This window comes from Loxodonta africana, chromosome 7 (genome assembly GCF_030014295.1).
Source record: "Loxodonta africana isolate mLoxAfr1 chromosome 7, mLoxAfr1.hap2, whole genome shotgun sequence".
Classification (NCBI taxonomy): domain Eukaryota; kingdom Metazoa; phylum Chordata; class Mammalia; order Proboscidea; family Elephantidae; genus Loxodonta; species Loxodonta africana.
In genome coordinates this window covers 96,503,702-96,530,388 of record NC_087348.1, presented here as the reverse complement: position 1 = coordinate 96,530,388, position 26,687 = coordinate 96,503,702, and the positions used below count along the sequence as shown (strand labels likewise).

Sequence of the window (26,687 nt, the reverse complement as noted above, 5' to 3'; positions counted from 1 at the left end):
TACAACTGCTCCCTCATTCACTTCTGTGGGTAGCCATGCTAGTGGGTTCTCATCTTCCCCAACATGCATCTACTGTACCAAGACCACATAGTCTGCATTTGCTTCTAAACTTTTTGGAAGACTCCCTCCTCCGCTTAGAGTACACAATCAATAAATGTTTCTTCCTTAGAATGGAAAACACAGTGGCCAGAATGATTGATTGGTTGCTGTGCTGTCTCAAGTGGAAATGAACGTGTTCTTCTCTTTCACTTTGCAATAGCAGTCAACTATCAAAAGTTCTTGAAAGACTAAAGTTTTATTCTAATTCATCGACTCTTTAGTGAGTGCCTACCTACCTTGAGCCAGGTCTTGTACTGGACAGCCACTTTCCCATCTGTTATCTCATTTAAGAATAATTTGTCCATTTTCAGTTATTTCATGGCAGAAAACTCCATTTGTAGTTGTATTTATAGCAGTTCATTGCTCTTAATAGTCATACAAATGAAGCTTATGATGACAGAGTGCTTTCACATCCATACCTTACTCTGAGACTGAGCAAGAGCAGAGAGAAGAGATGGAAGGCACGCTACAAAAGTTGTTTTTTGATAGCCCCTCTGAGAAAAAGAGTTGGCAGGTTTGTTAAAATGAGGACTTGAGTGAAAACCAAGTGGCAAAATAGAAGCTGAAGTGAATCATGTCCTTTACAGATTCTTGGACATACAGATTCTCAGCCACAAACTCATTGGGGCTTGAATAGGTGGTCATCAAAAACCTTTAAATCTATTTAAACAAGAGTAAAAACCTTGTAATATGGCCAAAGCAGAACCAAAGCCAAGAGTCTATTGCCTGGCCCTTCTGGATTAAATCGTGCACAGCCCTGTCAGTCAGATGGCCAGCCCTCTGGTAGTTTCCCATAGCAAGTCATTTTTCCTCTCTGAGTCTCAGTGTTGCCTTCTCTGTAAAATTGGAATCTGTCTAGTGATACCTGTCCTCTAGGCTGCTATGAGCTGCTGGTGGATGTGAATATGTTTGTAAGTTGTCAGGTAGAGTGTGAATGTGTGTGACTGCAGTTGGCTGTGGACAATCAGACACTGACTCCGTGCTTTGCCTTGCAGAGGGTTGCCCTGGGTTGTGCAATGGTAATGGCAGATGTACGTTGGACCTGAATGGGTGGCACTGCGTCTGTCAGCTGGGCTGGAGAGGAGCTGGCTGTGACACATCCATGGAAACTGCCTGTGGTGACAGCAAAGACAATGATGGAGGTAGGGCTCTGGCTCCCATGGGCTCTGCGAAGCAGTGGGAATGGGAGGCACAGGGTGGAGGATGGGCATTGCTGAGTTAATAGGCCACCAACACCATCTGTCCAGTCAGGGAGACCTGCAGGCCAGGCAGAAAGCTGCACATGTGGTCTGAGGAATGAGTACATATCACCAGTTGTCCCATTTGAATTAATTAAAATTAACTAATGTAAATGAAATTAATCGCTGTCCATCCCCAAATGCAGAGGAGAAGACATATGGAAGAAAAAGAGTTTTCTAACAATTCAACAGTAGAATGAGTTGCCTAGCAACGTTATAAGTTCTCCCTTGCTGGAAGTGGCTGTCTAATTCTATATCACAGATGCTACAGAAGGGAGGTCTCTCCCTGGGAGGGAGGTTGGATGACTGTTGGTTAAGGTCTCTTCTCTGATTCTGGTGATAACCCTAACCAACTACACTGAGGGATAACTTTGCCCCCACAAGCTCTGTCCCTGTGGGTTTGTGATAGAAGTCGTCTTCACCATTGGCTTTTCTCAAGTGCTGAGCAAACAAAGCTCCAAGGTGGGGGCGGGGGGGGGGCCTAGGGCCTAGTTTTGTGGAACATTTGTTAGCTGAGGGTGAAGAAATCCATGTTCTAATCCCAGTTCATGGGATTCATGCAAGCTGCTTGACAGCTCCAGGCATCACCCTCTCTATTTATAAAATGAGGAGCATGGACCATGAGGACCATTCCAATCCTTATATTCTAGGCTTCATTTTTTCTTTTGTGTAAACTTGGATAAATAACCATAATGTGCTCTACTTTCCCACCTGGAAGACTGGTTGATTGTGCCTGGTTCTACCAATCTCGGGTGTTATTAGGAGAATAAAAAGAGATATGGGGATAAAAAATCAAAAAAGAGTTAACCCTCTTTCTCTAATGGTGACCTTACCGTTGGCATAGTCCAAATGTGTTATACAGCTCGCTCATATTTATACCAAAGGACGTTCTGGTATAGTGGACAGAGTAGGGAATCACCAGGACAGAAAATCAGCATCCCAACCTTTAGGAATTTTTTCTTTAGAACAATTTAAAAATATCAAAGTACCATAAGGATTAAAAGGCCAACTGTGTGATATTGTGGTTACTCTGGTTCATTTGCCTTGAGCTGTATTCAGCAGTCTAGAAGGAGAAGAGGCTGTCTCAGACTACTGGTCCTTCTCTGAGCCAGCTTTCAGTCTTTCTGCCCCTGATGGGCCAGGCCTGAGCCCAGTGGGTAGTTGTCAACAAGGAGCATGTGGGGTTGGGCCTCAGTAGACAGCAGGTCTATTTTCTTCCTTAGATCCGAGAAGGTTGAAATGTCCCTTAATCAATCTGAAACTTGTGGTGTTCGTTAATTTTTGTGTCACTCCATAAATATCCAGAGTACCTACTATGTGACCAGGCCCTCTGCTGGACACAGAGATGAATAAGTCCTGCCCCTGCCTCCAGGAACTTCAATGAGGGAGAAAGACACAAAGTTAAGTGATAATATACTGTGATCAGTGCCATTATAGAGTTATTTTTTAGCTGTTGTGGGAGTAGGAAAACATTCATCAAGAAGGTGACACTTGAGTAGGTAGGAGTTTCCTGGAAAGGGATTGGATTTCCATTCAGAGAGATCATCATGGACAAAGGCAACCCAGAGCAGGGAAGAGCATCAAATATCCCTGTCTTTAGGCAAGATAAAGTGCAATCATATTTGCTCTTCATAGGAAATAGATGTCAGCCTGAATTATCTGCACAGTTTCCTCAGCATGCCCTTTTACCTGTGTAGGCAGAATCCCAGTGACTAACAATAATACTCATGGAATAGACGAGAAGGGGAGAGAAACCACACCATGAAGTCATTCCTTCTCAAGAGTCATGTCCTGGCCAAGGACTTCAAATAGCTGTTGAGCATTTTGACAGCAAAAGAACTGAATGTCCTTGAGAAAAGTGGTGAAAGGGCACACCTCCCCACCTCCAGGCCCAACATATATACAAGATCAGGTAATAAAACAAGGTTCATTTATTCCCTCGCATAAAATGTAATGCCAGTGCGACCTCTGCTAACCATACGTCAAAGACAGCCCTCACAACCCTAGAACTCCATTCACGGGTATGTACAGGGAGCATGGGCACATGGAGGCCCATAGCTCTGGTGGGAGTGAGAGCTTCTTATAAGAAACCGTGTTGATACAGACCCCAGGGGAATGGAGTCTTCTCCAGCTGTTCTAAGAGATGAACTGGAAGGAAATGGAAAAGAACAATCAGAAAATCTCCAATTTTGTAGATGATTCCTCTCACATTTATGGAATGTGAAATTCCATAACATTATGGAATGTTATGACTTGAAGGGAACTTTACATACCTTTTTAGCAAAGCTTCACAATAGCCCTGTAATATGAGTTTATTCACTCAGTCAACAGATATTAACTGAATGTCTGCTCTGCATTGGGCCCTATCCTGGATATGGGGTCTTCCGAGACGAATAAGATACAGTCCCCGCCATTGTGAAGTTCACAGTCCAGAGAAATAAATGACCGCTAATTGCAATGCAGTGGGATAATTGCTGTGGCAAATGATTAACCACTCATTCAACTGGTATTATCAAATGCCTAGACACCCTACTGGGAACCGTATTATGGTCCTTGTCCTTGTGGGGCTTTCAGTCTAGTCAGGAAGATTTTCCATGTGTCAGCATGTAAGGAAGACAACTAGCTGGGGAGGCCAGGTTGTTGAGGGTCCTTGGCCTTGAATTCTGATCTGTGAAATGAGGACCCTCTCAGTTCAATGGACTCTCCACCCATTGGGGATGCCAGGGGGAAATGCAGAACATCCCTACTCTGCAGGGTGGCACAGATGAAACAGCCACAGGGAGTTGATTTTCCCCAAGTGTCAAAGAGTCAGTGCTTATCCTCATTGGCCTCCTTAACACTCTGGGCCTTGGCCAAAGGAGGGCAGCTTGAGGGGAGGGAGAAGCAGGGTAGCATGTGAAAGGTGGCACAAGAGGGAGCCACAGTCAGCACTGAGGCCTTCTCAGTTCAGTCAAGAGTACATTTGTTGGGCTTCTGCGGTGTCCAAAGCAACCATGCTACCTTCTGAGGGGTTGTAAAGACCAAGGAACATGGCCCAGGCTTTTTCCCTCAGGAAGCTCACAGTCATTCCGAAGCAACTGTCATCCAAACAACTAAATCTAATGGAGGAAGAATGAAATAAGTACCTATATTTCAGCCATGATGGGGGGATGCAGCATAATCCCAGGCAAATAATTTAGCACTGAGTGATTGTTCTTGGCTGATATGACTCAAGGGCTTGGAGGAGGAATTAACAGAGTTTAATGTTAAGTAACAGCACTGGAAGGGACATCAGAGAGCATTGATTTCACCTCCCTCCGAATCCCTTGCATGTTACAGGCAGGCAAACTGAAGCCCAGAGAGGCAAGGTGATGCACCCAAACTCATATCCAAAGTCATTAACAAACAAAGACTAATCAAGGGCCCAAGACTCTCAACCTATCCCACATGCCCTTGTGAGCCTAGAGCACTTCACCTTCTTCTAGTGATTTATTCTTCTAGAAATACAGTATGAGTACTTAGACTTAAATAGGGTGCTGCAGTACCACAAAGCCTGCCAAAGGATGATTATAACGTTTACATCAATTAATAGTTTTCAAAGCCATTGTGTATGCACCCAGCAACACTGAGGCATTTGGTATTATTGTTAAAAACAAACAAATTGTTAGGTACCATTAAGTCAGTTTCTACTTATAGCAACCCCATGTGACAGAGTAGAACTGCCGCATAGGGTTTTCTAGGCTGTAACCTTCATGGGAACTGATCACCAGGTCTTTCTCCTGCAGAGCAGCTGCGTAGGCTCAAACTGCCAACCTTTCGGTTAACAGTCGAGCTCTTACCCATTCTCACCACCAGAGCTCCTTGTGGTATTATTATCCCCTTGTTGTTTCCTTACCACGAGGAAACTGAGGCTTAGAGAGCTGAAGTGTTTCACCCAGGTCACTCAGTTGTAGGTGGCAGAAAATGCCTTAGTGTGTATTAGAGCTTTTCACTGTACCCAGGCCTTGGAAGCATGGCTCCACTGTAAAGAACTGTGGCCCTCCAGGTAATCTGAGAACTTCCACTTTCTCTTCTTCCCCAATTTGCTAGGCTTAGAGCAATCCTTTTCAAATTAAACTTGAATTTCAAGCTTCATTAAGAATATTGTTGCAGTATTTTTTAAAACTGTGAGATAAAAAAACACAGTTGCATAATATGGCTGAGTTGGGAGTACCTTTATTGGTTTGTTCTTGTTTTCATTTATGGTTGTTGTCTAGATTTAAAGACAAAAAACAGATTCTGAATATGACTCAGTGCCTCCCAGGCTCCTGAGGCCACTGTCAGGACCACCTGTCCAATCCAGCATGCCTTCAGGTGTCACCAGGGCACTGGTTGGTGAGAAGGGCCAGAGTCACAGGCACAGAGGCCCTTACTCATTCACTGTGAGATCCCTCTGTGTTTCCTATTCATAGTGAGCCCTTTATGAGGTGCTATCACAGGCATCTTCTCATTTGAGGTACACTGACCTCTGATGGCAATGTTCATTTCATCCCCATTTCAAAGATGACATAACTGTGGCCCAAACATACTAAGTGACTGTAAAATGAGGATAATGCCTGCCTTGCAGGCTTGCTGTGGGGAGTACAGATCTTGTATTCAAGGTGCCTGAGGGGCAACCTAGGACAGTGATGAAAATATCCTGTGCCCAGGTTCACAGTGCTGACTGCCCCATCTGCTGTCGGTGTAGCCCTGAGTGAGCTCCTCAACCTCTCTAAGCCTTAATTCATCACCTGCAAATGTCCACTGTCCTTTCTCCCACTCCTTTCCACCTGTAGTCACAGAGGCATGATGCTTGTCATAAAATACATGTATGCATAGATAAATATTTTTAAATTAGAATTTATGCTCTCTTTTTTTTTATATAGTTATATAGTTTTATATTCAAATTTTTTGCACTTAAGGTTATAATGTATTTCTCCAAATAGTAATGTATTTTGACCTTTTTAGTTTTTTAATGAAAACTTATATTCCAAATTGTTACCTGCTCATTGTTAGATAGGGAAAGAAAAAAGATCTAAATGCACATAAAGGAAAAGAGCCATCTTTTATAGCATTCCTACGTGCCAGGCACTGTGCTAGGCACTCTGTGGACATGATCTCCAACCCTCACAGCATCCTAGTAAGGCAAACATTTGAATGCAGGGAAACTGAGGCTGAGTAATCTGAAGTGATTCACCCAAAGTCACACAGTGGATTAGTGAGAGAGCTTGGGTTAGAATGAAACCAGAGTTTGAAAAGAAGCCAGAATAAAAAGTCCACTAGAATTTGAACAACTGTCTCTTTTTGAGGAAGGAGCTTTAAGCAGCTTCAAGGTGTGATAATCTCTTTATCATGGGTTGCAGTACAGATGATTGATGGTTATAACCTGGAAGAAGAAATTTCAGGAAAATGAGAACAAAGCTGTCTGTCCTCCCTTCTCCCCTTCTCCCAATGCTGAAATGGAAAGTTCACATAAAGCCACAGAATTTGGTCACCCTTCAGACTCTTTCTAAACCAAGTTTCATGTGATAAGAAACAAGAGAAATTGACCTTTAAAAACCTTGTATTCTAAGGGGTAGATAAAGATTTTATAAGCCTTTTGAAAGAAGGCACAGAATGTATTATAGCAAATGACAAAAACTTCTCCCAGATGTGTACATTCCACCCCCCATACCCTGGGCCTCCCCAGATACTGCACACAACATGTGGTAAAACAGTTCTGTGACCAGACTGCAGACAGAAGTGAGATGAGGCTGGCTGGCGGGCTGTTGAGCCAGAGGAAGAGTGTAGCCCGCAGAGAATGATGGGCTTGTTATACACTGTCCATGGAACCATCAATTTAGATAACCTTGCAAACGACTACAATACAAAAAGTTTTCTAGTCTACAAATTTCCCTAACCTGTCCCCATCCCATATCCCTATTCTCCTTTGGCTTATTTTTGTCCGTCCTTGTACAGTTTAAGCAATCTGTCCTTCAAGAAATACTGCAGCTCCCAGCCTGAGTTGGGTTCCCACCTTTGGGATTCCATAGCCTCCCTCTGCTTGCTTCTTCCCCAGTGGTCTGTTGTCTCTCTCTGGCCACTACACTGAATTCTTTGCAGGTAGTAACTCTTTTATCCCTGTATGTCCAGAGCCTAACATAGGGCCTGCCAGTCACGTATTGAGTGCTGAATGAACATAACAGTCTTTGCTGCCTGTGCCTTCTTTGTAAGGAGAGGAATGAGATCTTCCTGCAGGGAATGGCTCCATCACACCCTCAGGGCCCTCAATGGACCCTGCCAAACTGATTGAGCTGTGTGGATTGGGATACTCATAAAGTCATTCATTCATTTTTTCATTTGTTCAGCAGATATGCTTACTGTGTTCCAGGCACTGTGCTGTGCATATTGTATACAGAAATAAACAAGTCAGTTTCTGCCTTTTGTTGAGAGAGGATGGAGCTGGAGGAGCCACAATACCAAGAACATTGATATATGAAGAGATGTAGACTGTGGCATAGTGCCTAACAGCTGAATTTGGAAAAAGATAAGGGATCAAACTCCCAACTCTGCCACCTCACTAGCAGTGTGACCTTGGGTAAATCACTTAACCTGAGACCAAATTTTCTCTTCTGTAAAGATGAAAAAGGTAACTGACCAGCCACCTTTAGTAGAACTCTGGTCGACATCTTTTGTGCTTTACTCTTGTTTTTTCTAATGGACATTTTTTAACATACACACAAGCTAATTGAATAGTAAAATAAACCCATACATATCTATCACCCAACAGTAACAACCATCAATCTACGCCCTCCCCGCCCATTTATGCCTTCTTGATTATTTTGAAGCCAGTCACAGGCATATCATTTTTTCTGTATTTTAGCATGTGGCTTGAAAAAAACAAGAATTCTGTTTTAACCTAATGATACATACTGTTATCAAACCTAAAAAAATGTAACAGTAATTTCTTAATACCATCAATAATCTAGTCAGTGTTTAAATTTCCAATTGTTTTACAAATGGCATTAACTTATTTTAGGTTTTTGTTTGTTTGAGTTAGGATCCAAAGTTGTATTGTATTTGGTCAATATGTCTTTTAACACTATATTTCCCTTCTATATCTTTTCTCCCTTTGCAATTTATCTACTGAACAAACAGGAAAGTTGAATTTCCCACAGTCTGGATCTCGCTGAGTACATGTCCATGGTGTTGCTTACCATGGTCTTCTGCCTTCTGTGTTTCCTTAAATTGGTGTTGGATTTAGCGACTTGATCAGGTTCAGGTTCAGTGTTTTTGGCAAGATGGCTTCAGAGGTGGTTCTTTCATAAGGAGGCAGCTGGGATACTGCTTACTATGGAAGTGGCATGGGCTTTCAACTGTTCCACTTTCCAACCATGAGGACTTGAATCAGTCTCTTACTCACTTTGAGCCTCAGTTCCTTCAGCTCTGACATGGAATAGTATATACTTACCCTTGCAGGACTGTGGGGAAGTGTTTTGTAAACTGTCAGGGACATGTGTGTGTGAGGTGGCATTATTAGAAGACAGTGAAATACTCATTGTTTGCCTTTCCCTTGTTCCATTACTCAGAAACTTAGTAAACATAAGGTTATGGTAAAGAGGTGTTTTCATCTATGCCACCTTTAATAGGCTTATAGCCATAAAAATTTGTCTGCAGTAAAACCTGTGAGAGCTGGAACCTGGGTAAGGCAGAAACCTGTCCGAGAAGGAAAACTCAAATATTTTCCACTAATAGAGTGATAGAAAAATGGTTAAGACTGCACCCTGTCAAAGGCAGAAAACTTGCCTGAGACCCTGAAAAATAAGACAATTCCATTGAGTTCCATCTCACACAGGTTCAACTGTTTAATGTAAATGCATGAGATTGATCAGACCACCTCCATTTTACAAATGGGTCAAAGGCCATTACTGGAGGATGGAAGGAGAATGGGCGCTCCCAACACATGTGTTCCTGCTTTAATGCATTAATGCATTTCTGAGCCCTCACTGTGTGCCAGGCACTGAGGCTTGTGATGTAACAGTGAAGATGACAGACAAGAGCCCTACTTTAATAGAGCTTCCATTCTAGTGCCATAAAATCAGAAAATGTCAAATAATTGCAAATGCTGTACATACAGATTAGATAGTGACTGTGACTTCTTTGAACCAGGTGATCAAGATAGGCCTGTCTGAGGAGATGACTTTTGAGCTGAGACTAAATGTTGAAAGAGCTGCCTAGAAAGGCCAGGGAAAGAAGAGAATTCCAAGGCGAGGAAACAGCTAATGCAGAGGCCCTAAGATAGCAATGAGCTTTGTGTCCCAGGTAGAGAAGGCAGGCCAGGATGGCTGCAACAGAGGGAAGGAGGGCTTCCTCGGAAACCTCTGCCCCACTTAGGTGCCCTTAGAACATTGGTCTGGGTGAGACAAAGATGAGTGGAGGGCCTCAGAGACTCTGAGAGGCACGGTCTCTGTCTTCAAATATCTGAACAGATAAGCCTTTTTCCTATGTGCTTCCACAGATGGGAGTTGGAACCATTCATGGAATTTTAAAAATCTATATCCCGGGCCATGGTGTAGCAGTTAAGTGCTACGGCCACTAACCAAAGGGTCAGCAGTTTGAATCTGCCTGGCACTCTTTGGGAACTCTATGGGGCAGTTCTACTCTGTCCTATAGGGTTGCTATGAGTCAGAATCGACTCGACGGCACTGGGTTTGGTTTTTTGGTTTTTTATATCCTGGCCCAGGCATTGTGCAGTGGAGATATAATGGTGAATACACCAGACATGATCTTTACCCTCAAGAGACTCATACTGGATGGAGAAGACAGAAAATAAGCAACTAATTGCCATACTGTGTGGTGGATGAAAGTACAAAGAGTGATGGGAGCATGAGGGTGGAATACCATACCTAAGCAGAGACCTGAGGATGAATAGAATTAGCCAGACCAAGAAAGGCGAAAGCTGATTGTAGGATGTATGAAGGCCCCTGAGGCAGGAGAAAGCACAGAGCATTTAAGGAACTGCGAGAAATTCACCTTGGAAGGTAATACAGAACGGCAGGAGAGAGCTCAGGTGCTCTGGAATCAGACCTGGTTGCATATTCCAGCTTTGCCACTTACTCTTTGTGGGATCTTGGGTAAGCTACTTAACCTCTCTCAGGGTCAGTTGCCTCAGCTTTGTATCAGGTATGACAATTATTACCTCCCTCAGATGATAATGTAGTGAATTGGAGGATATTATGAAGGTATAAGCGCTTAACACAGTGTACATATTAGCAATGCAGGTAACAGTGGGAGTGGTTGAGGGGGCAATTAGAGAAGGAAGTACAGATGGGAGAACAGAACAATGAGAAATAGGATGGAGAGGTGGTCAGGGGTCAAATTATGCAGGACTTTGTAAGCCACATTAATGAGTAATGGGAGTAATTGCAGGGTTTAAGCAGGACAGTAACCTGATACAATTGAGATTTTTTTGCAGATCACTATGGCTTCAGTTTGGAGACTGGATTGGAAGGAGCAAGCCTGGAGACATGGAGACTATTTGGGAGTCCGTCTGGGTTATTTGGATGAGAGATGGGTTGAAGGGTACAGATTTTGGCTTGTAGAAGAAATAATTTTCTGGCAGAGCCATTCAAGATGTAAAGGGTCACTTAGAGAAGTAGTAAGCTCCCTGCCACTCAAGGGGACAGTCTACTGGGGAGATAGACAGGTAAGCAGTCATTGACAGGACAACGTGATATCACTGAGACAGAGGTCAGCAAGAGGGCCTGGGGAACCTCAGAGGAGAGTACCCTCTGCCTGGGACCTAAAGTGACTCTGTGTGGAAGGGCCCTTCACAATAATGGGTTGTGCCCTGAGCTGTCTCAAATTGTGAGGGACGTCATGGTCTTGAAGCCTATCAAGAAATCCTGGTTAGGAGACTGTATTTCCGATTCATAATTTTGAACTTGCTCTTTTCACCTGTGAGAATAGTTAGAGCCTGGTGGGAAATGTTTTTTGTTGTGATGAGTAACATCCACGGAAAAGGGGCTACCCTTTCATGATGGCCAAAGAGATCATGCCTGAAAGGGAGGCAGTTTCTGTGAAAAGTCACAGAGGGCCAGCCACCATGGGAGATGGGCCTGTGGCATACAAAGGCCAGGAGGTAGGTTTCAGGCTGGTTAGTCCCTAGAGCTAACAATCAGAATTATAGAACATACGGGAAATGAGCAGTCATAAATTGAAGTCAGCACACAGGAAGATTACCACTCCCAACAGTTTCATAATCTGAGACTATAAGTAAGTTTTAAAATGATTGAAGAGATAAAATAAGGTATTCTACCATTGCAATCGAGTCAATTCCAACTCATAGCCACTCTATAGGACAGAGTAGTACTGCCCCATAGAGTTTCCAAAGAGCATCTGATGGATTTGAACGGCTTACCTTTTCGCTAGCAGCTGTAGCTCTTAACCACTATGCCACCTGGGTTTCTAAAATAAGGTATAGAAACCATGGTAAAGAACAAGATACTATCAAGAAAAAAATAGGCATATTTTGAAAAGTTCCAAATAGACTATCTACAAACTTTTAAGTATGGTAATTTAAATTAGTGACCTAAGGGACAGGTTAAACAGCAGTCCAGACACAGATGAAGGAAAAATAAGTGAAGTAGAATATAGATCTGAGGAAATAAATCAGAATGGATCAAGAATAGAGATTAAGAGGTTGAGAGACTTGAAGGAGAAGGTCCTTCATGCATTACATAGTATTCCCAAAGAAAAGACTAGAGAACGAGAGGAATATTCACAGTCATAATAGGGTTTTCTAGAAATAATGAAAGACATGAATCCTAATTTAAGGGTCCATGTTGTGGCATATTGCTTACTGTGTAGTGTTCTATGGTTGGAGAAAAATTCTCATTTGAGAGTTCTTCTCTGAAAAATCATTGTGTCATTATCACAAGACACCCAAGAGAAAGCTTTACATTTCACATCTGGCTGTTGAAGCAGTTTGGTGAGTCTGAGGAATGAACCATCTTTCTTTTCTTCCCCTAATCTGCGTATGAAGAAACTGTTTAGAGAAGTTAAAAAACTTGTAGCAGCTCACACAGCTCCCGTGGAAACTGGGATCCAAATCTAAGCAGTTTGCCTCAGGAGACTGCTGTCTTAAACACTGTGCGTACTGCTGCTTGATCTAATGGTTAAAGAAAGGCTGCTTCAAGCTCTGCTGTCCTATGATTCTGATCCTGGATCAGTGGAACAGCTCTGGCATGGATCAGACATTTATTCATTCTTCAAACTCTGTGGAGTTGTAAAAATGGTGTGGGGGCAGTGTCTGACCTCCTCCAACCCCACAAGGGGAAAGGAGAACCAAGGTCAACAGCGTAAGGGTGACCCCCGTGAGATGGAGGCCAGACAAGCCTCTTCTGCCATCTTTACTAATTCTGACACCAACCATCCTTCCCATAGCACTCTCTACTGGGTTCAATAATTATTACAATGGACACACAGAACTCACAGACCATACTGACAATTATGGGTTTATTAGGGAAGTAACAGTTACAATTCAGGCTCTAGAACAATCAGGAAACAGTACTTCCTTCAGGATAGCCTCTCCCCAGCTGTGCTCATAAGCATGCCCCTCCCTGGCCTTCAGTCTTTGCCCAAAGGCACTCAGCTTCCTCTCTCCGTGGGTGCTAAGCCCACCAGCCATCTCCTGCTGCTTGTCTCTCCTTCCTTTGTGGCGGGCCCCTCCCCCTCTGTTCTGGAATTGTCTCTCTTTTAAGGCAAAACTGACCAATCCCCTTGGTAGGCCACAGTTACCCTCTCACACAATCACCTGGGTAGTAGTTATAAGACCATGGCTAGAAAGGCCAGCCCCAAAAGTAATTAATCCAGCCTCTGTTCCAGTCCGGTCCTGAGCCCTGGGATACTGAAAGGAATCAGATAGTCCCTGATCCTCAGGAGCTCATTGCCTGGGAAGGACACAGAGGGAAAATCCACAGTTATAATATGAGGAATTAAGTGCTGTGATGGAGATTGCTCAGGATGCTGGAAGAGCACAAAAAAGTAGAATTTCAGCAAGTCTCGTAAGTTCATGTTCTCCATTTAAAACAGTTCCTAAAAGAACTCTCCAGAGCTCAGAGAACTTTTCATAACTCAGAAAGAACTGAGTTGCAACCCTGACGCCTCTGAGTGACCATGTGACCTTGACCAAGTTACTTCACTACTTTGAGCCTTTGGTTCCTTCTCTCTAAAATCAGGGTAATGACAGTTGCTACTTAATAGCGTTGGGGGGATGAAATGAGACATTCCTTGTAAAGCTCTTAGCACAATGCCTGGCACTTAATGAATAGTAGCTGTGATTTATTATCATCATCAATTTAATATAAATAATAATGATAGCAGTCATTCCTGGCTCACCTTCCCCCAGGACTAGAGAGCAGACATTTCTCCTCAACAGGAAGCAGTTCTTCCCAGGTGCCACAGAGCCAAGTGTTTATAAAGAGGGAAAAAACTGGTTTCCAGAGACTGCTTCGGTGGTAAACAAGAGCAGGCAAGAGCTAATAAAATTTCAAATTAGCCATGACTTTTCACGGGCCTTCAATTGTGCTAGCTGATTTAATGGTCAGCGTCCCTGCTCGCTGGGATTGAATAATGGAGCATTTCTGCAGAGTTATGGATGGGGCAGTTGAATCTGTCATGCTAACATCAATAGCAGAATGCAAATAACCCTCAGCTAGGGCTGTAATTATGTGTCTAAGCAATGCCTGACAGGGGCAGCCCAAGAGTGTGTGATGGAGCCCGCCGGCCACAGGTGAAGACAGGTGCTTTGCTAGGCATTTGGTGAATCTAGGAGAGCTGGGACAGGAGCCACAAGTTAGGGCTCAGGACAGTGCTGGGATGAGGGGATGCCTTTCCCCCACAGCTCTGGATGAATTGGTAAGTGAGCAGACAAAGGAAAAACGACCCTTCATTTTGGTGAGCTGTGTTCTAGATTCAGAGTGGGGAAGGGGAACTACCACTTTATTAAGCACTTACTATGTGCTGGTGCTATGTTAGATTTGAGGACAATGTACTGTACTTCTTACTGCTTTGAAAAATACTTACATGCTGTTCACTCTTATTCTCCCCTTTTTAGAGATATGGGAAACTGAGGCCAGAGAGTTTAATTAACTTGCCCAAGGTCACCCAGTAATGAGTCTCAGAGTCAGGATTTGACCCAAGACAGTCTAGCTCTGGAGCTCATACTCTTTAGAATTATGCTGCCTTAAAGAAGGCTACAAGCCCTTGGGCACTGTGCAGCACCCACGATTTTCGTCTCTGGTTTATTAAGGGGGTGGGGGGGAACTGGGTTTCGGAGAGGTTAAGTAGCTTGGCTGAGGTCACATTGCTAGTAAAGAGGATGCAGGGCTCAGCCTCAGGTTGGCCTGAAGTCAGAGCCAGTAACCCGTGATGCTTCTGAGGGTGGGGCCCCGAGTCTAGTGAATGCATATGCAGTACACTGATGGGTGCCATCTATGTCGCAGGCTCCATGGGGACAGAAGTGAGGTGAGTATATCAGAGTTAACCCCACATTATTGGTGAAGAAATGGGGTGTCAGGAATACCAAGTACAGGAAATTGTCCAGTGTCATTGTAGTGGAAGTACTGGGACTTGAACTTCAGTCTCTGAGCCTCATGATCCTCCCACCATGCCACACTGTTTAATTGAATTGAATGATGATGTAGTTTCCTGGCTGTTATGACTGGCAGTGTCATACCCTCCTTCATTTGGTAATTGAGTTATTCAATTTCCATTCATTTATTTGTTTAACAAGCATGTTTCCACACTTGATACACGCCAGGCTCTATTCTAAGTGCTAGGGACACAACGGAGATAATGAGAACAGGGTCTGTGCCCCAAGGGTGATGGGAGGTTTGCCCAAAGTCACAGCTAATAAGCAGTAAAGCCAGAATTTGAACCCAGGTGGGAATACACATTGTTAGACTGTTTTCTGCCTACAGAGCTCACAGACTGTAACCTTGGGCTTTTCCTGTCCTTTCACATTCTCCCCAGCCACCTCCCCTCAAGCAGTGTCCTCTGATCTCTGGGTTTGTTATCCATTTTAAGCTATTCCACTGGGTGCCCGTGAGCGCACTTTGGGATAATGATACCAAGAATCTGTGGTCTGATGAATTTCTTTCTTTGTACTTTGGGAAGCTAGAAAAGCTGTAATATAATTTTCCATCCTGAAGAAATCCATCCATGTGGTAAAGACAATTCTCTGCTAATGGTAACTCGGTCAGAGATCTGAAACCATTCAGCAAACTCAGGAAGGACTAATATCCCTAAAGCCCCCTCTCACAGAAGGCAGAGCCAGGTCTCTAAAGGGCCGAGGACTGTGCCTCAGGCCACACAATTGTATTATAGCTGGGAGAGATGCCGAGGATTACAGGGCTTTCACCACACCTCTTCCTCAACCTTAAAGCCACTCACCAGGTCTTACAGTTTTTACCTCTCAAATGTATCCCCAAACCACCTACTACTCTCGACCTCCTTGGTTACTGCTCCTGTCTTAAGCAGCCATTATTTTTCACCTGTGCAGCCTCAGATACTCCCTGTGCGTCCCTCACTTCCACTTGGGCCCCTTTCAGTCCGTTCTCTGTGTTGCAGGCAGTGTCCTTTCCACAATGCAAATCAGATGTCACTGCTTAAAACCTTTCAGTGGCTTCCCCTTGTCCCAAGGGTAAAATACAGACTCTAACCTGGCCTACAAGGCCCGGCATGTTCTGCTCTTGCCAACCTGGGCAGCCTCATTTGTGCTATTTTCCTCACCTTCCAAGTGCCAGCATTGAACTTAGTGACTCAAATGATCCTGTTCTCTCACCTCGGGGTCTTCACATATACTATCTCTTTGGAGTGTGTATAGATAGATAGATAGACACCTACATATGTACGTACGTACACATGTACTTACTTGTCCATCTCTCCTATTAAGACTGCTGGCTGGGAGCGGCTCTGAATCACCTCGAGTCCTCAATGCCCAGCAAAGGCCCTGGCTTGTATTAGGCACTTAATAAAGTTTTTTCGATGACTGGAAAAATAGAGAAGAAATGAGTTGAGGAATCCCAAACAAACATGACTGACTGAACGTAGCAATATAAACAAATGCTCTATCACTCCTACAGATGGCTTGGTGGACTGCATGGACCCAGACTGCTGCCTCCAGCCCCTCTGCCATGTCAACCCGCTGTGCCTGGGCTCCCCTGACCCTCTGGACATCATCCAGGAGACACAGGCCCCAGTGTCCCAGCAGAACCTACACTCCTTCTACGACCGCATCAAGTTCCTTGTGGGCAGGGACAGCACACACGTCATCCCTGGAGAGAACCCCTTTGATGGAGGGTGAGTCTATTCAGGCTCTGGCTGCACCGACCTTGGCTCTCTGAAGGAGAACAGAGTCACCTGGAGGGCCAGGTTTGGGTGGTTGAGGGTGGGAGAAGGCCAGGAGGACAGAATCAGAGGTTCTTGATGGCGTGTCAGGGTAGGCAGAAAAGCAGCCTGAGGCACCCGCATTTAGAAAACTGCTATCCAAGGCATTTGGAATTTTTATGAGCCAATTTTTGCTGTTCCCACTGGGTGATAAATGGAGAGAGTGAGAAATCAAAGGTCCAATGGGAATCTTGGATCAATACCCACTTTGCAGTCAGCTCTTACTGATCCTGCGGTCTCCAGATGAGCTGGAAGGCTTTGACACTGCTCACTCCCAGAGCTGATGTCCAGAAGATTTTGCTAGGCTGGGGGTGGGGTGTGCCTGCTGGTGTCCCAGGTCATATGCCCACACACTGTTTCCTTTTTCAGGTGCGCCATCCATTGGACTATTTTTTACTGATATCTACTGTATACCAGGCCCTGTGCTAGAGTCACAGAAAGGAGTAGAACACAGTCCCTGCCCATTGGTCACTCTCAGTCCACTGCCAGAAATATATCCCCAGGGTATTCTGGGAACACAGAGGAGGTGCTCCTGGTAGGAGGAAGGCCGGGGTGGTTTATGAGTTGAGTCTTAAAGACAAGAAATAGTTACCTCAGCAATGAAAGGAAAAGAATGCTCCAGATAGAAGGAATAGCTTACACAAAGACCCAGAGGAACAAAAGTGTACAGAGCCAGAGAAGACTAGCTGTCTATTCTCTCGTCCCCAAATCTGGAGCTGTGAAGTAGAAAGAAATATCCAAGAAGGAAGAATTTATAATAACTTATTTTGAATGTCTTCCAATGTAGTGATGCCTTATCTATGCAGAGCTTTCTCTAAATTTCAACACAGTTCAGTTCAGCAGTTACAGATTGTGTACCTTCCATGTACATAACTTCTGTGCCAGAGACTCTGAGGGAACAAAGATGATCAAGTCTTGGTCCCTGCCCTAAGGGAACCGTGGAAGTAGTGAAGAGAGGAGAGAGGGTGAGGGATATCTTCAAGTTTATTTAAAGAGAAAAATCAGCAAAGCTTGTGTCTGAGGGATACTGGAGAGAGGAGTCTAAGGTGAAGGTGACTATTTTACCTAATTTTATACTGAGGATTCACAGTTCAGAGAAGTTAAATCACCTGCTAAAAATCATATACAGATTAGTAGTAGAAGTCAGCTCCCAGATCATTATTTATATGTCTGTCATCTTCAGTTAAATTACATACACTTTGATAGAAGATGTCATTCATCTCTCCACATCCACAGTACTTAGGGAAGAACCTAGAATATGGTATTTTCTCCACAAATGAGTGGGTAATGGTATTTTCCAAAATATTACTGGAAAGCTTCCTTTTTCCTGACATTTGCCTGAGTCGTTATATTCCTGCTCCTCACTGATCTAGATTCAGAAGAATCAGCTATCACTGCCGAGTATCTCCACACAGATTCCTATGAAAAACAAGCACAAGTGAGTGGAAACAGAAACCAGAGGCACCAGATGCCTTTTTCACTAGACTTCCTACTTGGTATTCGATCATCTTGATCTGGGCCGGAAGTACAGTGCTTGTTTGCACCTTTGGGTAAAGTGGAATCAGTCACCAAGTTTGAGTTGTCTCCCTTCTTCTCATTTGAGGGAGCACAGTATAACAGAAAGCGCCCAGAGTTTGAACCCTGGGTTTACCTCCTACCAGCTGTGTATGACCTCAAGAAAATGGTTTAACCTTTGTGCATGTGCTGCCAATTATACATGGGCAATAATAGTAACTATTTCAGGAAAGTTATTGAAAGAATTCACTGAAATAAACCGCTTAGCCCAGTGCTGGGTTGTTGTTGTTAGTTGAGGTCAAGATGATTCCAACTCATGGCAACCCCATGTGTGCAAAGTAGAACTCCATAAGCTTGTCAAGGCTGTGATCTTTCAGAAGCAGATTGCCAGGCTTTACTTCTGAGGTGTCTCTGGGTGGGTTTAGTCCATCCCTTAACCATTTGTGTACCCAGGGACTCTCAATGTTTGGAACGTGACAGGTAATGGTAGTTATTATAGAATGGTGGCATGGCGTACCGAAAACAGCACAAGACTTGGAATCTGATAGACCTAGATTTAAATTTTGTCGCATCCCTGTTCTAGCTGTATCTGAACTCCAATCTGTAAGGTTAGGATAATACTGTCTACTTTGTAGGACAGTCATCAGAATTACATTTAAAAAATCTACATAAAGCTCAACACAGTACCCACCACTAAAAAAAAAAAAGAAAAGCTAATTGCATGATGGTTGTGATGGTGGTAGTGGTGATGGTGGTGATAACATTAGAAACGGTTTCCAGTTCCACTGCCTTACTGAAATTAAAACTTGAGGGTAACCTGCCTGTAGGGAAGTCCACCAACCGCCCAGAGAGGAGCCAGGTTTACATTGTCTAATCATTATTTCAGGAAAGAAAAAAGCAGCATTTTTGCCAGCCAGCTTTCACTGGGGATCCTCGTTAGACAGAAATCCAGTGGCACTTCTCCAGAGTGTGGAATTTCTGATGGGCAGGCAGACCTGACTTGATGCCTGTGTATAACAAGAACAAGGCCTGTATCTGGCAAACAAAGCCCCATGCCCTTCTGCACCCCATATGCTGCACCACAGCTTGTACAGTCTGTCTGTGATTTCATTTAACAGCCTCCAAGAAGCAGGCTGTCACCCAGAGACTCACGGCATTTCTGAGGCCAGTAAGGAAAGGCAGGCCCCAGAGATGTAGCTCCTTCACTCTGCAGATTCCTAGCTGTGTATCAGACTCAGGGAGGCTTTAGCCTGAGGCATGCTAGAACCTCAACTTCCTGGGCCCATGGGAGGGAGAGGAATTCAAAGCCAGGAGGTGGAGCTAAGTGGACCACCAGTGAGGGAAGCAAGCAAGCCAGTCTTCAATGCTCAGGGCTTCCCCAAGAATTCATTTTCTCAGAATCCCAACCCCATGCCTGGGATGAGGAAGTAGGGGGTTCCCCAGAGCAACAGATGACACCAGGAGTTATATGGGTGGTACCTTTTGCATTCATGTCCATCCTAGCTCATGTCAGAGGTGCCAGAGCAGGGGCAGCCCAGAGAGAAGGATGACTTCCCCAGCGTGTGAGGGCCTCAGCCAAGCAGGATGGGGCTGGGCTGGGCTCCATGGAGGAAACCACAGAGCTTGAGGCAGAAGTATTGCCAGGTGGACTTAGAGTGAGGAAGGCCTCCGACAGCGACCCTGTCTGGTCTACCGGGTCCAGCACAATGCTTGGCCTGGAGCATATGTTTAATGCAGGCTTAATGAGTATAGTAGCTCTATCTGACATTCTGCCATTATTGTCCTCAGCTCTACATAAAGCGATAGAGGTGTGGGTGACTTCAGCTGATCTAAGGTAGGATGACTGTAGCAGACATGGGAACCACCATCACCAGATTAGGTGGCTTAAAGACCATCTTTCTTTCCCATCTGGAGGCCTGGACCCTTATCTGCCTAGTGGAACACCTGTCCCTCAGCTAGAGTCTTGAGTAGAATACAATTAAGGATGCCTGCTCTTGAGACTTGAATGGGAAAGGGGGAAGCCACTGGGGTTCATACAGCAAGAACAGATATGAGGACCCAGACTGCAGAGCTTGGGGTCAGACAGCAGGGAAAGGGAGGGCAACATGAAGGCATCTCCTGGAAGAATACTTAAGGTAGAGCTGAAGCTGTTTCCCACTGTTGGTTGTATCTGTTCTCTTGGGAAGAACTAATCGGGTTTAAAGGGCCAGAGGGGTGAGGCTTACATTACCTCAGTGAGTTGTTGTGGGTTGCCAACATTAGACAGGTTAGCACATTATAGGAAGAGATTCTGACAAAGCACTACCCCCAAGCTATTTGAATATCAGTTCAGCATATGTTTGAGGACACTGTATTGGTCAGAGAAATAATATGACATTGCCACATCTTCTGGGCGTCTCTAAGCCTAGTATGTTATCAGCTCACTCAAGAAAGTGGGTGGGTATGGAGAGGGAGTGTCAGTTGACAGGAGACATTAAGCCCAAAGAGAAAAACTGGTAGAGGAAGGGGGACTTTAGAAAAAGTAAAGACGGGTGCAGAGGTCAGATCTAGAAAGAGATCCTGTGGAGGAGACAGAGTGGGAAGGGTCAGAGAGTAACAGTGCTGTCCCCAAAAGACAAACTTAATTTGATAGATGTTGACCCAGCACCTAGTTTGCACCAGGCACAGGGGAAGAAAATATGCATCTGTACCCCATTACTGTGGAGTCTCTTTGAGGGCCTCTTGTTTTATTTGTCATCAAACCCCTAGTACCTAGTAGAGGGGTTGGCAGAAAGTAAACACAATGAATGACAGAGTGAATAAATGAGTCATTCACTTCGTCACTGCTGACCTTCATCTGAGTACCTGAAGGAGAAGTATAGACAAAGTGCTCTGAGACTTCAGAGCAGGGACCATCACACCCTACAAGTCTGTCTCCTGAGCACCATGCAACAAGAACTGTATCCCATGCATCCCTGATTCCCCAGCACCCACTTAGGGCCTGGATCACGGTCAAAAACTAAACCCACTGCCATCAAGTCGATTCCAGTTCATAGCAGCCCTGTAGGACAGAGTAGAATTGCCCCATCAGGTTTCCAAGGCTCTAAATCTTTGTGGAAACAGATTGCCACATCTTTCTCCTGCAGAGCAGCTGGTAGGTTCAAACCACCACCTTTTCAGTTAGCAGCCAAGCACTTAACAACTGCACTACCAGGGCTCTTTTGGATCCAGGTGAAACCAAAAAAAAGAAACCAAACCCGCTGCTGTCGAGTCAATTCCAACTCATAGCAACCCTATAGGCAACAGTAAATGTTTGCCTGAAAATGAATGAATGGATGATGATAAACTTGCAGGTCACAACACATTAACGTGCCATGAAATCAATTTAGTGGATCATAACTCTTTTTTTTTTTTAAGAAGTAGATTCAAGTGGGATGGAATGCAAAATATCAGTGCAACATTATAAAAAGGGTATGTGTTTATTTCATGAAACATGATTCAATTGTGTGTTTTTGTACATGCACGTGTGTGCTACTGAATAAGCTGAATTATTACTGTGGGTTTCAGTCGAACAGGGTTTTAAAAAGGCATTCTAGACTAAGGAGTCAGAATGACCAACAGCATGACTTTCCAGATAATCAGAGATTAGAGAGAATTTTAATATGACTGGAATGTAATTATGGTGATATTATTTTATAAATCAGAGGTCAGGAAGCATGCTCTAACATTTGAAATCAAGATGGTCTTAGAATATCTGGAGCGTATGATCATGGCAAGCATAAGCGGCATGTGAGAGAAGAAAGAACAAAGGAGACTGTGAGGCCAGAAAGGTGGCCTAGAGACAGAAGCTGAGAAAGATCTGACCCTCACCTGGTCACAAGCCAGGTTAGTGCATTTCATCTCAGTCAGGACTTCAAATTGGCCGTAAACAGTAAAATAACCTTAGTGCCACGAAACTCTTCAGGATTTCTTTCATATCATTTATAAAGGCACAAAGTTTCCAGTAATTTTGGAGGCAAGAGTTTGCAAGAGGAAACAAAGCAGAGAGGAAGGAGAAAAAATCATGTATATAACATAATTTTCTATCCGCCCACCACAGAGCTAAAGCCATGTATAAGGCTTGGTGGCAGAGCAGTTGGGGAAGAACATTTGCTCGCTGCACCCCCAGTTACCCGCTCCATCCTTAGACAGCCTCAGATAGCCCTCAGAGCACCCCTCCGCCCGCGGTCCTTAGACAGCCTCAGATAGCCCTCAGAGCCGCTGAGCACTAGAGATCATCTAATGGAGTTCAAATAAACACCAGCTTCCTGACAGCTGGCCTCTGAGTGGATTTATTATTGAATTATACTCTTGCGTTTTAAGAACAAGCTGAACTGACAGGCTACCCCATCAGTTTAAAAAAAAAAAAAAGAGTAAGAGTGACAATGATAAATTACCCTGATGGAAGATGGAAGAAGGTAAAGATCCTGCTTCCTCCAAAAACATCAACCATTATATATTATTCATGTTTTTTTTTTAATCCCTCCCCACATAGAAATGAATGTTTATGATGATAAAGCAACTAGGTGAATTCAATTCAGGATGCAGAGAGCGACTTCTCACATCATCCTGATGAGCAGCTAACAACTCCTCCTCTGTCACTTGATCATCCCTTTATTGATTTCAGAAACAAATTACGATGTCTGTTTGCTTTGTAGCTTAAGCATGTTTCTAGTTGTCCATCACAGGAAACGTTAGCAGAGAGCGTGCTGTGGGGAAGCAGAAAAGAACTCGGGGTTTACAGTGAGGGGGCCTGGATTCAAGTCCCAGTAGCTCAGTGACCTTGGGCAGGTGAGCCTCGATTTCTTCATCTGTACTGTGGCAGTACTTGGCATTACTAATTCCCACCCTGCCAAGTAGTTTGGAGGATTAAATGAGATAAAATACCCAGAAGCCCAATGGCTGGCACATAATAATGCAGGTCTTAGTTATCTAGTGCTGCTGTAGCAGAAATACCACAAGTAAGTGGCTTTAATGAAATTTCTTTTCTCACAGGTGAGGAGGCTAGAAGTCCAAATTGAGGGCATTGGCTCTAGGGGAAGGATCTCTCTGTCTGTCCACTCTGAGGGAAGGTCCTTGTCTCTTTTCAGCTTCTATCCTTTGGCTCCTTGTTGATCTTGTGGCATGGTGTTTGTCTTCCCTTATCTCTGCTTGCTTGGTTGTTTCTCAATCTGCTCGTTTTATATCTCAAAAAAGATTGATTTAAGACACACCCGACTCTAATACTCCCTCATTAACGTAACGAAGAAAACCCATTCCCAAATGGGATTATAACCACAGATACAGGGATTAGGATTTACAAGACGTATTTTGGCGGGGCGGGGGGGCGGGGGGGCAGGGACATAATTCAATCCATAACAATGCCTAACATGTTCTACACATAAGGCATTATTTTAAATGTTTTATAAGCATTAACACATTGAATCTCTCCCAGACCATCTGACATAGGGACTTTATCATCTTTGTACTACAGATATGAAATCTGATACAGAGAAGTTAAGTAACCTGGCCAAGGTCATAGGATTGATAAGTGGCAGAGCCAGAATTTGCAGCTGGCCCAAAGGCCCTATAGCCCATATGCTGAGTCTCTGTCTTCCCTTGTTATTAGTTATGAGTTGGCCCCTGACTCATCGTGACCCCATACACAATGGAATGAAATGCTTCCCGGTTCTGCACCACTATCCCCGTGATCGGTTATGGATGGAAACGTTGTGATCCATAGGGTTTTGGTTGGCTGATTTTCGGAAGTGATCGCCAGACCTCTCTTCCTGTTCCATCTTAGGAAGCTCTGCTGAAACCCGATCAGCATCATAGCAATGCACAAGCCTCCACTGACAGATGAGTGGTGGCTGAGCATGAGATATATGGGCAGGGAATTGAAGCCAAAACCCCGGTGGCACAGTGGCTAAGAGCTAGAGCTGCTAACCAAAAGGTCAGCAGTTCAAATCCACCAGGTGCTCTTTGGAAACCCTATGGGGCAGTTCTACTCTGTCCTATAGGTTTGCTATGAGTTGGAATCGACTCCACAGCAACGGGTTTTTTGTTTTGTTTTGGGCAGGGGGTCTCCCTCATGGAAGGTGAAGATTCTACCACCGAACTACCACTGCCCCCTCGTCTTTCCTGCTAGGTCCTTAATGTACTTTCTCAGAATCTTTAGTTTGGCAATCTGTACAGCATGGTGCTGCTATAACTCCAGTGGCCCTGACTGTCCCTCTAATACTGTACAGCATAATAAGAAATTAATGTGCAGTACAGCTGAGTGCACAAGAGCACTGCCTTCAGAGTCAGGCAGCCCAGGTTTGAATTCCCACCCCAGCTTTTGCTGCTGTGATATTGGACAAGTCTCTTAATATCTGAGCCTTGCTTTCCCCATCTGTCATATGAGGATAATAATACATACCTCATGGGGATGTTGTGAAAATTAAATGAAATGTAATACACTTAGGTGTCAGAGCAGTAAACATTCCATAAGTGTTTGCTTTTGTTAGGTGCCGTCAAGTCGGTTTCGACTCACAGCGACTCTGTACTACCGGTCCTTTGCCATGTTCACAGTCGTTGTTAGTTTAAGCACGTTGTTGCAGCCACTGTGTCAGTCCATCTCCTTGAGGGTTGTCCTCTCTTTTGCTGACCGTGTACTCTACCAAGCGTGATGTCCTTCTCCAGAACTGATCCCTCCTGATAACATGTCCAGAGTATGTAAGACGCAGTCTCACCATCCTTCCTTCTATGGAGCATTCTGGTTGTACTTCTTCCAAGACAGATTTGTTCAGTAAGTGTTAGCAGCCATTATTACTATATAACAGTGATTGTGTTAGTATTAGCAATAGCATTAGTATTTGTGTATCTTGTACTATTACCATGAGAACTGGGAGAGGAATGAGAAGCATCAGTGTAGTTATATAATTAATGCAAAAGTCAGAGTATCAAAGCATGGCAGAGGCAAATGGGCCTTGAGATCATCAACTCTTTGTAATGCAAGAGGAAACTTCCAGGCCGGAGAGAGCCATTGGTTCAGCAAGTTAATAGCAGAACCTGAGTCCTGGAGAACCTAGAGTTCCAAGTGAGAGCTCTCTCAAGCAATAATTCTGGTGCTTATAAGTCAGAGACTTTCTGTATTTCCATCCAACTCTGATAAATTTCAAGCAATAAGAAGTTAAAATATTGAAGAGCCACGCTTCACATTATTAATATTGTCCTCAATGGAGAATATAGGATCAGAATTTATCAAACATCTGCAGTGAGTCTAACTGGCCCTCCAGTCAGATCCCAGAGGCATCTCTAAATGAATTCCACAGTTAGTGGCTGTGATGTGGAGAGATGCTACCTCTAGGCAGTATTTTGGCAGAGGAGAGAGATCTGGCCCTGCCTACCTCACCTGCCTCTACCTCTACCTCTGCCTCTGCCTCTTCCTTCCATCACAGCCAGGGTCATGTGACTCCACCATGGGTTTAGCCTTGTGGGCCTCTAGGACCAATCCCTGTCTAGGAGGAGGATTTAGAACAACCCCAGCTGCTCAGCTTCAAGTCCTTCCTACTATTTTTGTCTGTCTGAGTCATTACTTGCCAGCTCTGCCAAATGGGTTTCCACCTTGTCCCTGAATCCTGGGCCTTCATCTCTGCGTGTGTTCCTAATCTCAGCAACCTGGCACCCCAGCCACACAAGGACTCAAGCCTTGCCTTCTCTTGGTATGATTCCCACCCTTGCCACATTTGGGTCTGGAGCTCTAGCTGCACTCTGTCTATGGACCGGGCATTTTTCCTGGTGACACACTGGATGTTCACATCCATCGCCATGTCTTTCCTCCTGTCAGATCCTCCTCCTTGTCCCTTGAGTGACTGCTTCCCTTAACTGCCACCTGTGTATTGTCATACATGGTCAGATCCAGCCTGCTGAGCTAGATTCTCTCCAGGGCCCCATAGCTGCATGTCTGCCCAGCATCAACTCCTATCCCAGGAAATGAGTCTAATTATAATCCATCCTACTTTTCTCTTTCCTATCAGGTGAAGTTTTTTTTTTTTTTATCAGGTGAAGTAGGGTCTGTTCTGTGTTCTCACAAGAAGACAGGACACATAGTTGTGGAAAAATCTTGTCCACGAGATGCTTATCTGGAGTCAAGTTTTAGCAGAGATGCTTCATATTTTTCTAACCCGATAATCACTTCCTGAGAGGTCTTCATAGAAGCATGTTTCTCACTACACAACATAGAGGACATCCTAGCTAAACATGCAGCACATGTCCCGGGCCTCCACATGGACAGTGTTTCTGAACCAAGTAGCATATCCCTCAGACATGGCCAACCCAACTCTCCAGAGAACAGGAGCTTTGCTCCTCCAAAATGATCTCTGCTGACCAGCCTCTCTCAGTACTACTTCTCCCTTGCTGCAACCAATG

The 26,687-nt window shown here is 44.4% G+C and overlaps 1 protein-coding gene across 1 annotated transcript in view; it reads left to right on the top strand.

The window, feature by feature from the left end:
- Positions 1 to 26,687, top strand: part of TENM4 (teneurin transmembrane protein 4) — a 259,651-nt gene that overhangs the window by 141,807 nt on the left and 91,157 nt on the right. The window contains exons 11-12 of the mRNA XM_064288757.1: positions 1,095 to 1,241; positions 16,460 to 16,676. Coding sequence (XP_064144827.1) covers positions 1,095 to 1,241; positions 16,460 to 16,676 — 364 coding nt within the window. The remainder of the gene's footprint in view (positions 1 to 1,094; positions 1,242 to 16,459; positions 16,677 to 26,687) is intronic.